General features: G+C 41.9%; 2 protein-coding genes across 2 annotated transcripts in view; one reads left to right on the forward strand and one right to left on the reverse strand.

Annotated features, from left to right (window-relative positions):
- Positions 1–7,324, reverse strand: part of LOC311114583 (SR-related and CTD-associated factor 4-like) — a 53,098-nt gene extending 45,774 nt beyond the window's left edge. Inside the window, exons 1-2 of the mRNA XM_084189824.1 lie at positions 7,192–7,324; positions 3,421–3,504 (exon numbers count right to left, since the gene is read on the reverse strand). Of these exons, the coding sequence (XP_084045950.1) occupies positions 3,421–3,504; positions 7,192–7,221 (114 nt within the window). The 5' untranslated portion in view covers positions 7,222–7,324. The remainder of the gene's footprint in view (positions 1–3,420; positions 3,505–7,191) is intronic.
- A 3,864-nt stretch (positions 7,325–11,188) lies between these two features.
- LOC311114587 (hormonally up-regulated neu tumor-associated kinase homolog A-like) overlaps positions 11,189–12,300 on the forward strand; it is a 26,032-nt gene continuing 24,920 nt past the window's right edge. Inside the window, exon 1 of the mRNA XM_084189827.1 lies at positions 11,189–11,937. Coding sequence (XP_084045953.1) covers positions 11,719–11,937 — 219 coding nt within the window. The 5' untranslated portion in view covers positions 11,189–11,718. The remainder of the gene's footprint in view (positions 11,938–12,300) is intronic.

Raw genomic sequence — 12,300 nt, forward strand, 5'->3', positions numbered from 1 at the left:
GACCATGCAGCCATCATACCACTCAGGAAGGAGACGCATTCTGTCTCCTAGAGATTAACGTACATTGGTGCGAAAAGTGCAAATCAATCCCAGAACAACAGCAAAGGACCTTGTGAAGATGCTGGAGGAAACAGGTACAAAAGTATCTATATCCACAGTAAAACGAACCCTATATCGACATAACCTGAAAGGCCGCTCAGCAAGGAAGAAGCCACTGCTCCAAAACCGCCATAAAAAAAACAGACTACGGTTTGCAACTGCACATGGGGACAAAGATCGTACTTTTTGGAGAAATGTCTTCTGGTCTGATGAAACAAAAATAGAACTGTTTGGCCATAATGACCATCGTTATGTTTGGAGGAAAAGGGGGTGGCTTGCAAGCCGAAGAACACCATCCCAACCGTGAAGCACGGGGGTGGCAGCATCATGCTGTGGGGGTGCTTTGCTGCAGGAGGGACTGGTGCACTTCACAAAATAGATGGCATCATGTGGAAGGAAAATTATGTGGATATATTGAAGCAACATCTCAAGATATCAGTCAGGAAGTTAAAGCTTGGTCGCAAATGGGTCTTCCAAATAAACAATGACCCCAAGCATACTTCCAAAGTTGTGGAAAAATGGCTTAAGGACAACAAAGTCATGGTATTGGAGTGGCCATCACAAAGCCCTGACCTCAATCCTATAGAACATCTGTGGGCAGAACTGAAAAAGCGTGTGCGAGCAAGGATGCCTACAAACCTGACTCAGTTAAACCAGCTCTGTCAGGAGGAATGGGCCAAAATTCATCCAACTTATTGTGGGAAGCTTGTGGAAGGCTACCCGAAACGTTTGACCCAAGTTAAACAATTTAAAGGCAATGGTACCAAATACTAATTGAGTGTATGTAAACTTCTGACCCACTGGGAATGTGCTGAAAGAAATAAAAGCTGAAATAAATCATTATCTCTACTATTATTCTGACATTTCACATTCTTAAAATAAAGTGGTGATCCTAACTGACCTAAGACAGGGAATTTTTACTAGGATTAAATGTCAGGAATTGTGAAAAACTGAGTTTAAATGTATTTGGCTAAGGTGTATGTAAACTTCCGACATCAACTGTATGGTATACCGCCCAAGCATACCGGCTATTAAAAAGGGACAGGCGGCTATTTGAGACTCGCCATTTAACTGAAATGTTTACGGTATTTACATAAAATTCAGCTATTGCATTCTTCACATATTACTCTGTAAGTTACTGACCTATTCAAAGCTTACTCCAGCATCTCACCATAGTAGTAGTCCCCTGTAGCTCAGTTGGTAGAGCATGGCGTTTGCAACGCCAGGGTTGTGGGTTCGATTCCCACGGGGGGGCCAGTATGAAAAAACAAATGTATGCACTCACTAACTGTAAGTCGCTCTGGATGAGAGCGTCTGCTAAATGACTAAAATGTAAAATGTAGTAGTAGTTACTGAACTCAACCTGCAGGAAGTTTGTCATGGCCGCCAGCAATTTCCAAAAAAAACTAAGCCAAATCAGTGGGTGCAGTTCACCTTTAACAACAATTATCTAAAAACGCGTAAACTTCATATTTGCATATGTTGTAGCTTAAGACCATATTTTACATCTGAGGTATTTGTGTTGTGCATCAGTTGAGACACAACATGCTGTTGAATACAGGGTGGGTGTCATTTCAATCATAGACATTAAATCATGGAATGGACCTATGATTGAAATGACACCTACCCTGTATTCAAGAGATGGCGGGCACAAGACAAACATGATGTAAAATATGGTCTTAAGCTACAACATAATATGAAGTTTACATGTTTTTAGATAATTGATGTTAAAAGGTTAATTGTTATTAAAAAACGTTTTTTCAAGAAATTATGAAATAGTTTGACAACCCTGTTGTAGACATGGATGTCTCACGGTATAGTGGGATATGCAAAATGGGTCAACTTTGACCTTTACAGTGAGGGAAAAAAGTATTTGATCCCCTGCTGATTTTGTACGTTTGCCCACTGACAAAGAAATGATCTGTCTATAATTTTAATGGTAGGTTTATTTGAACAGTGAGAGACAGAATAACAACAAAAAAATCCAGAAAAACGCATGTCAAAAATATTATAAATTGATTTGCATTTTAATTAGGGAAATAAGTATTTGACCCCCTCTCAATCAGAAATATTTCTGGCTCCCAGGTGTCTTTTATACAGGTAACGAGCTGAGATTAGGAGCACACTCTTAAAGGGAGTGCTCCTAATCTCAGTTTGTTACCTGTATAAAAGACACCTGTCCACAGAAGCAATCAATCAGATTCCAAACTCTCCACCATGGCCAAGACCAAAGAGCTCTCCAAGGATGTCAGGGACAAGATTGTAGACCTACACAAGGCTGGAATGGCCTACAAGACCATCGCCAAGCAGCTTGGTGAGAAGGTGACAACAGTTGGTGCGATTATTCGCAAATGGAAGAAACACAAAAGAACTGTCATTCTCCCTCGGCCTGGGGCTCCATGCAAGATCTCACCTCGTGGAGTTGCACAACCGTGACTCGTCAGTGAAGAGCACTTTTTGCCAGTCCTGTCTGGTCCAGCGACGGTGGGTTTGTGCCCATAGGCGACGTTGTTGCCGGTGATGTCTGGTGAGGACCTGCCTTACAACAGGCCTACAAGCCCTCAGTCCAGCCTCTCTCAGCCTGTTGCGGACAGTCTGAGCACTGATGGAGGGATTGTGCGTTCCTGGTGTAACTCGGACAGTTGTTGTTGCCATCCTGTACCTGTCCCGGAGGTGTGATGTTCAGATGTACCGATCCTGTGCAGGTGTTGTTACACGTGGTCTGCCACTGCGAGGACGATCAGCTGTTCGTCCTGTCTCCCTGTAGCGCTGTCTTGGGCGTCTCACAGTACGGACATTGCAATTTATTGCCCTGGCCACATCTGCAGTCCTCATGCCTCCTTGCAGCATGCCTAAGGCACGTTCACGCAGATGAGCAGGGACCCTGGGCGTCTTTCTTTTGGTGTTTTTCAGAGTCAGTAGAAAGTCCTCTTTAGTGTCCTAAGTTTTCATAACTGTGACCTTAATTGCCAACCGTCTGTAAGCTGTTAGTGTCTTAACGACCGTTCCACAGGTTCATGTTCATTAAATTGTTCATGGTTAATTGAACAAGCATGGGAAACAGTGTTTAAACCCTTTACAATGAAGATCTGTGAAGTTATTTGGATTTTCACTAATTATCTTTGAAAGACAGGGTCCTGAAAAAGGGACGTTTCTTTTTTTTGCAGAGTTTAGTTTAGTGGTTTTATCACAGATGTCCCACAGACACTCACACGCACACCACCAGCTGTCCCTGTCGAGAGCATAACTAGTCTACCTCCACAAAGCACAGATTTTATAACACCACTACTCTCAGACCACACACACACACACACAACTTACCTTCATAGCTTTGATGGCTGACTTAGTGATGGATATCATCTTGGCCCGAGATATTGGGGGCTTCATGTCCATCAAGGAGAACAGCTGAGAGAGAGAGAGAGAGAGAGAGAGAGAGAGAGAGAGAGAGAGAGAGAGAGAGAGAGAGAGAGAGATGACCATCAAAAACAGGTCACAATTCCTGCAGCTCTGTCGCAAACCGGGTCTGTGCCAACGGTACGCTTCGACGTGACTCCTACGGTAGTTACACATCAAATCAAATCTTATTGGTCGGATACACATATTTTTGCAGACGTTATCGCAGGTGCAGTGAAATGCTTGTGTTTCTAGCTCCGACAGTGCAGTAATACCTAACAATACAAAACAATACACACAAATCTAAAAAGAAAGAAATTAAGAATAAGAAACGAAGAATTAAGAAATATCAGGACACACAATGTCAGAGTCCGGAATATAAATATATATGGATATTTTTGTGACACCTACATTGTGTTCCATTGATTTCAATTCAATATCGATGTGAGGGATTCATTTGCGCGCGCTATTAATTACGGTAGAACAAGCTAACCAATTCCAGTCGAGTGACCGCTTGATAAATATTGGCACGCGGCAGTTTATAAGGGACTAATTTAGCAAAATACAAGTAATCTGAACACAAGTGTGGCACGTGTGTGTGTCGTGAGTAACTTCTATGTATTGGTCTTCAAAATATGAAAACTTATTTCAGCATATTGATTATGAATTTGGACATTTAAAACCAGAGTCAAGTCACAAATTTGATAGAAAATAAAATAACTTGAGACTTGACTTAGAGCCTCAAGACTCGGGACTCGACTTTGACTTGAGACTGATGACTTGAAATGATTTGGCCAGGTGTTTATAATGTTTTGGCACAGAGGTCCATGGATTACTCTCCGTGCAGCCAGAGACAGTAGCCGTTACAAAAAAAATACGTGCAACAGATTGGCTAGTGAAAACGCACACTCGCCCCTCTGATTGGACTAGCAAACTGTCAATCAACACAGGTCGGGTGAGCTAGCCAACAGATTGCTGATTTTCTATACATCTACAGGATCGGGTGCAGACGTCAAGTTTACTTTGCAAGCTCACCAGCAACAGTTACTAACATAGACTTACTGGTCTTTCGGCATGTCAAAATTGTTTGAAATTGATCATTTACTTATGAAGTTGGCATTTGGAATTAAAATTTGTTAAACTGTATTATTAGTGTGGCGAAGACGCATCATAACGTCCACTTGCGCTTTCCAAACTCCCGCCAGTGGAGAGCGTTTTGTTCCCTTGTTGAAATGCTTACTGTTGCTTTCTTTCACACGTTTAAAATGCCTGCGTGGTAAATCTGTATTCCCTCTAATCCTACAATAAAATCGCTAGCGTTTCATCATTCCATCCCTGTACCGTTTAGTGCAACACTTACACATTTCTGTTTCACGTTTGATACCATACATTTTCATTTTAGCCTTTGAGTGGGCGCGATGTTTATTGTGCACATAAATGTTCGCAAGACTCATGAGGCAGAAGTTCTGTTGATTTAATTCAATGTCTGGTTTCCTTTGTTCATATTTCCCGGGTTATGTCTGTGTCCTATGTCTCTGTCGTTCTGGTTGTGTGTAATAGGAGCGTGCACCTCAGTGTGTATATATAATATAATAATATATAATATAATATGCCATTTAGCAGACGCTTTTATCCAAAGCGACTTACAGTCATGCGTGCATACGTTTTTTTTAATGTATGGGTGGTCCCGGGGATCGAACCCACTACCTTTGGCGTTGCAAGCGCCGTGCTCTACCAGCTGAGCTACAGAGGACCACAATAGAAATAGGCTTACGTGGCTTGCGCGCCAAACTATGTTGAATAAAAATAAAATGATGTACCTGTGCTTATATGTACCTGTTTGAGCACCTGTTAAGACAGATTCCATTTGGTTTCTCAAGGGGAGACTGTGCAGTCTTGCCCTCTACCTGTGTCCGTTCAGATAGCCTCTGTATCAGGCTTAACCTGTACTATTTGTTTGGGGATATTGCCCATGGATATTTGGTAAATCTACTTGTATATTTTGTATGATATGTCTCTTTCATCATTGGATCACCAAGACCAGTAAATAAATCTGTTTTTCACAGTCTATGGGTGAACCAGTTCCTAGGTTTATTGTACTAAGAGTCATTTATTGAATGAATTTTTACTGGCTTCATTTAGAACTAACTTTGCATCAAATTGATCTTAAATTGGTCTGCAATATTGAACACATTATTATGGGATCATGCATTAACATTATTAGTAATCAACAGTCTGTTACATTGTAGTGTAGAGTGGTGAGCTACAGGTTTTGGAAGATAAATAATTGTTTTATTCTTCATTACAGACACTGTAATACGTGCTTTTTTTAAACAATACATAGTATTGTATGAACTTGAATAGTAGCCAATCATTTCTCAATAAAAATATAAAAACAATGTTTTATTTTTTATAAGAGTTCTTAAGGTTGCAGTCCCCACTACAACAAATAAATACTTAAAATGCATGTATTTTTGTCCTTGAAACATTACATTGAAATAATGTAGATTCCCATTAATTCCTACGGAGGCTGTTCCTTATGAGGAGTACCATAATGGCGGACGGTGACTTCAGAACAGCGCCCCCTGTCAGTCAGCTAGTGAATACATACTGTAGCTATATAAACTGGGTCGTTCGAGCCCTGAATGAATGCTGAAAGCCGTGGCATATCAGACCATATACCAAGGGTATGACAAAACGTTTATTTTTTTACTCTTCCAATGACGTTGGTAAACCAGTTTATCACAGCAATAAGGCACCTAGGGGTTATGTGGTATTTGGCCAATATACTGTTACCCTGGCTAAGGGCTGTATCCAGGCACTCCGCGTTGCGTCGTGTTTAATAAAAGTCCTTAGCCGTGGTATATTGGCCATAGACCACACCCCTCGGCCCTTATTGCTTAAATATATAATTGGAAGTAACGATAGCTCCTTTAGTGCATTATTGGGTTATTACAGCTAGCTAACCCCCCCTTCAATGTTTTCCTGTGTTAGCCAACTTGGCTAGCTAGCTTGACCAAATCATTGTTTGTGACTAGGAGTACAGCTACGACCGGGAGTGACTTTCCGTAGCAGGTTAGGAGAGCGTTTTAACTCGCCTTAACCCTTTTCCAAATCTTAACCGATGTCTCCTAACCTTGCCAAGTAATTATCCTAACCTGATGCTAACAATACTACGAAAAAGTTCACTTCCGGTCGTAGCTGTACTACGCCCTCTACTAGTCAGAACCCGAATCGTGGTTATCTAATAACTCGCTAACTATGTAAAAAACCTTTCACAGCAGCTGTTATTTTGTTCTAACTAACTAGATAGCATAAGTAAAGTTACTTGCTAGGTTAACACGCTAGTAACTATCGTGTTGATGTCGATAGCTAGCTAGTTAACAAGCTAACTAGCTAACGTTACCTACCTAGTCAACGTAGCCGTCTCAAAACGGCATGATAACTAACGTAACGTTAGTTTAAACTTTCACATATCAAGCAGGTTATAAATCAAGGAAGATCACATTTTAACGGGAAAAGCATTCAGAATAATCCTGATTTAGAGCTGCTACGATACACATGTAGTTAGCTAGTTAGGGCTAGGCCCATAACAGGCCTCCTCGCCCGTCTCCACAACTGCAAGAGGCGCACACACACGACGGTCCCCATTTGACGGACGAAATACACACATTCTCGACGCTCTACGGGCCAACTCACCTCATGGTTGAAAGCATTTACGGCATCCATGATTTCGCTACCAGAAAACCCCTTCCTTAAGTATACAACTACTCGGTAAATGCGGCGTTTATCCCCGCTAAAACAGGGCTAACATGTCCGCTCTCTAGTTGCAGACGGGGATGGCGGGTATGGAGCGAGGCAGAACGGGATTGGGGTAGGTATAGTATTTGACCACACGGTGGCGGTATTGTATATGGATTTAACCGTGGCACCCAGACGGGATTGGGGTAGGTATAGTATTTGACCACACGGTGGCGGTATTGTATATGGATTTAACCGTGGCCCCCAGTTGAACTTGTGAATTGATACATTTTACATTTACATTTTAGTCATTTAGCAGACGCTCTTATCCAGAGCGACTTACAGTTAGATTGGCTGAAAGCCGTGGCATATCAGACCATATACCAAGGATATGACAAAACGTTTATTTTTTTCTCTTCCAATGACGTTGGTAAACCAGTTTATCACAGCAATAAGGCACCTAGGGGTTTTGTGGTATTTGGCCAATATACCGTTACCATGGCTAAGGGCTGTATCCAATTAATGATACAATGTACCGTATGTTGTGACTTCTAGGGATACAATGTATTCATTAATCTGAATTGTGTCAAATGTATGTTTTTGTTTTAAACTTTACAGTTGGCAAATGTTTTGGATATATATATATATACAAAAATATACAAAAATATATACAAAAATATAAATGCAACATGTCAAGTGTTGGTCCCATGTTTCCTGAGCTGAAATAAAAGAACCCAGAAATTGTCCATATGCACAAAAAGCTTATTTCTCTCAGATGTTGAGCACACATTTGTTTACATCCCTGTTAGTGAGCATTTTACATTTACATTTACGTCATTTAGCAGACGCTCTTATCCAGAGCGACTTACAGTTAGTGCATACATTATTATTATTTTATTTTTTTCATACTGGCCCCCCGTGGGAATCGAACCCACAACCCTGGCGTTGCAAACGCCATGCTCTACCAACTGAGCTACCTCCCTGCCGGCCATTCCCTCCCCTACCCTGGACGACGCTGGGCCAATTGTGCGCCGCCCCATTAGTCTACGCCCCATGTCTACGGTTGGACTAAACCATTTTCATGCTGGCTCTCCATTGATTGGTAGTTCTGTTCAACCCAGGAGTAGGCTTAAAAATCAAGGTCCGTTCAACAGTTTCCCCATTATTATTAATTCCCCAGCAAGCTTTTGATTGGTTAACGTCACCCCAGGTAGCAGGCCATTCCACTATACTCCTACTGAGTATCCCGTGTTTCAGGTCATTCAGGTTCTATGGAGCCAGGAGGCCGTGGAGGCTCCTGGCCCAGGCTGCTCCAGGTCCATGTGAAGGGTGAACTTACTGGGGATCTTCGTGTGGAGCCAAGATAATCTATCCACCTGATAGGTGTGGCATATCAAGAAGCTGATTAAACAGCATGATTATTACACAGGTGCACCTTGTGCTGGGGACAATAAAAAGACACTAAAATGTGCAGTTTTGTCACACAACACAATGCCATAGATGTCTCAAGTTTTGAGGAAGCGTGCAATTGGCATGCTGACTGCAGGAATGTTACCAACGTCGTTTTAGAGAATTTGGCAGTACTTCCAACCAGCCTCACAACCACAGACCACGTGTAACCACGCCAGCCCTGGACCTCCACATCCAGCTTCTTCACCTGCGGTATCATCTGAGACCGGCCACCCAGACAGCTGATGAAACTGAGGAGTATTTATTTCTGTAATAAAACCCTTTTGTAGGGAAAATCTCATTCTGATTGGCTGGGCCAGCTCCCCAGTGGGTGGGCCTGGCTCCCAAGTGGGTGGGCCTATGCCCTCCCAGGCCCACCCATGGCTGCACCCCTGCCCAGTCGTGAAATCCATAGATTAGGGCCTAATGACTTTATTTCAATTGATCGATTTCTTTATATGAACTGTAACTGAGTAGAATTGTTGCATGTTGTGTTTATATTTTGTTCTGTATAAGATTCGATTATAATAGACGTAATTATGGACTAATTCATTCATATCCGAAATACGAATGCAACTCATGCTACATGTAAGCTAAATGGGTCCAATGTAACTGCTGTTAGTAATAGCTTAGTTACACAATTAGAAGTCCTATTGAAGATACTTTACATTTGAGTCATTTAGCAGACTATGAGCGACTTACAGTGGCGAGTGCATACATTTTCATACTAGTCACCCATGGGAATCGAACCCACAACCCTGGCGTTGCAAGCGCTATGCTCTACCAACTGAGCTGCACGATACGGCTGACGTAGCGTACTAACGTCACTATAGCCAACCTACATGAACTAGCGGTTTGGAATCATCTAATTGATTGTAATTCATAATCCTACCAATAGATGACGCCACATTCTCGTTTTTGCTCCCATATTTCCACCGTCTGATTTCGTCAGTCTTGACCGCATGGTCCGGTAGACAAAGCAAGGTGGAGGCAATGTGCTGAGCTGACACTTTGCAGCTGACAGAACAATTCAATAGCCTATGTTTTCCTTGGCTATAGAAGACAAAAACAATCTACTGACTGTATTTGTTTAGCAAAACATAACGAAATAAATATAGAGAAATATTGTTTTATTTGTAAACCTTATTTGTTCCCTAACCTACCGCCCAAAATATATGTTTGGTAGATTATTATTAGCACCAATACATTAGCCTCTTGTTTTCCTATTCAGGAGCGAAATTTAAGAGGTTGAATGTAATGCAACAGTTTCTTATGAATTCAACAGAGCGTTTCTCCTGTGTGTGTGTGTGTGTGTGTGTGTGTGTGTGTGTGTGTGTGTATGTGTTCATAGACAAGGCAGGAGAAACTGAGCTCATCCTCTCTGATGGGGAGGCCTTCAAAGCGGTGCCGCCACGCTTTGTTTCTAGTTAATTCATTAATTAAATCAGTTTCATCCATGTGGATGAAGAAAACAGAAGAAAAAAAATACTAAAAGAAACACAGATGCCGTTTCCCATGTGTGTGTTATTGCTATTATCTGATGTAATAGCTGTAGCTTTATTTTACTGCTGCTCTTTAATTATTTTTTTACTTCACTTATTTTTCTTAAAACTGCATTCATTGTTGGTTAAGGTCTTGTAAGGAAGCATTTCACTGTAAGGTCTACACCTGTTGTATTTGGCGCATGTGACAAATGCAATTTAATTTGATTAGATGTATTTGACAGCACAAAGAAAATAACGCGCGGAAAAAAGAAAAAAATGCAAACACAAATATAAAATTGTGTTAGAGTATAATTTAGACCACAGTCAGTTGTTTTCTTGAGACGTCACAATCTAAAAACGTCCATCAGACGTGTGGGCGTGTCGCGTGTAGCTCGTTTGGTTATTGGCACGCGGAGCAGAACATGGGAATGGAGAGGCGCAGCCCTTTTACGCAATGTTCCCCTTCATCACACATTTCTTTGTTCCTAAAACAACATGTAAAACATGTTATAACTGCTCCTACATTTGCATATAGCCTACATAACACATCCTTTAGGTTTACAATATCCATGGATAATAAAATAACCTTGTGGAGTAGGCTATTCTGTCTATCTGTATTCAAGACAAGCCGCTTTAGGTGAAGGAGAAGGGTCAATCTCTCTCCAAACAGCAAGAAAAATCAATAGGCTCATAAATCAAAGTCCGTGTTCTTTAACTACCAGGAGTCACCTTCCAATCAGGGCAGAGAGAAAGCACTATGATATCATCCCTATAGCCAGTCTCCGGGCGAGTTAGACTTTCCTTTGTTTGAGCTGCTACTGTATTTGGAGAGGAGGAGAGGGGGAGAAGAAGCATGTTCGGAGGGCGGGGTTTGGGTATCTGGATCTCACGTCTCCTCCCGCCGCCGCCTCTGATAGGATTACAGTTCAGCCCGGTTACCAAGTCCGGGAGCTTTTTCTCACAAACAAGTAACGCCCACCCACTGAACCGGGAAAGTCGCGTCGAACCCAGCAGCGTGTTTCACATTCAACCGTCTATTCCATAACCTTCCAACGCGGAGCAACGCTCATTACAGAACACATTGACAGTGACAAAGAGAGAAGTTTAATGAACAACACTTTCGTTTGTTTATCACAGGATTTAAGGATATTTACAGACTTCTAGTCTTTTTTTTAACAACGTTTTGGCAATATTTATAATTTTTTGAGTCAAGAAGCCTATTTTGAATTGTGTTCTCTTTATGGGACCTTTACATAAAGTGATTGAAAACGTTTGGACGCGTCATCTCTGAACGATCTCCAGAAAGTGCTGAGTGCGCTCACTACATGCCGCCGCTTTAGGTTGAACAGGTGGCGCCATCTCGGATTTCCTTTAAGTATTTACAATTATTTGGGACAGGCAGACGGGACTTTACTTCAGATGCGCCTCACATACCGGACAGACCCCGTTTAGCGCGACAGAGGAGAGAGCGAGAAACAAAAGCCCATCTGGTCAAAACAAACAGTTTATAGTTTGACAGTTAGACGCGGTTATAACTGCCGCTGACTTCGACATGGTCGTTGAAAGTCCCCGGTTACACGGGGTTAAAGCCCCGGCCCCTACCCCCAATAACGAGAACGTTGTCCCGGCTTCCCTAAGCAGTCCTGCCGTGGATATCTTGCGGAACTTCTACCACACCAAGCGGGTGGGGAACTACCTGATCGGGAGGAAACTTGGAGAGGGCTCCTTTGCTAAAGTCCGAGAGGGACTTCATGCCACGACCGGAGAGAAGGTAGGCTAGTCGACAGTTCTTGAACTTACGTTTTTTCGATGTTGAAATGTAAAACACTTGGAATCTTTTGCCAAGTGACCCATATTGCTACAGTTACAAGATGTAGATTATGTATTGGACATTTAACTGCATTTAACTGCTTAAATTAGGCTACTTAATTATAACGGGGTTACAATAGCCTCCTATTAAACACGTAACATGTAAATAGACACTTCACATTGAAAAGTGATGTCATTGATATTTTCTATCACGTTTTAAACTACTTGCTAATCGGTACAGCGGTTACACGACGTGGTGACACATACAGTCATATATATATATATATATATACATAGTCACATACATAGTCATGTTTGCCGGGTC

Source organism: Coregonus lavaretus, assembly GCF_964263955.1.
Source record: "Coregonus lavaretus genome assembly, contig: HAP1_SCAFFOLD_251, whole genome shotgun sequence".
Classification (NCBI taxonomy): domain Eukaryota; kingdom Metazoa; phylum Chordata; class Actinopteri; order Salmoniformes; family Salmonidae; genus Coregonus; species Coregonus lavaretus.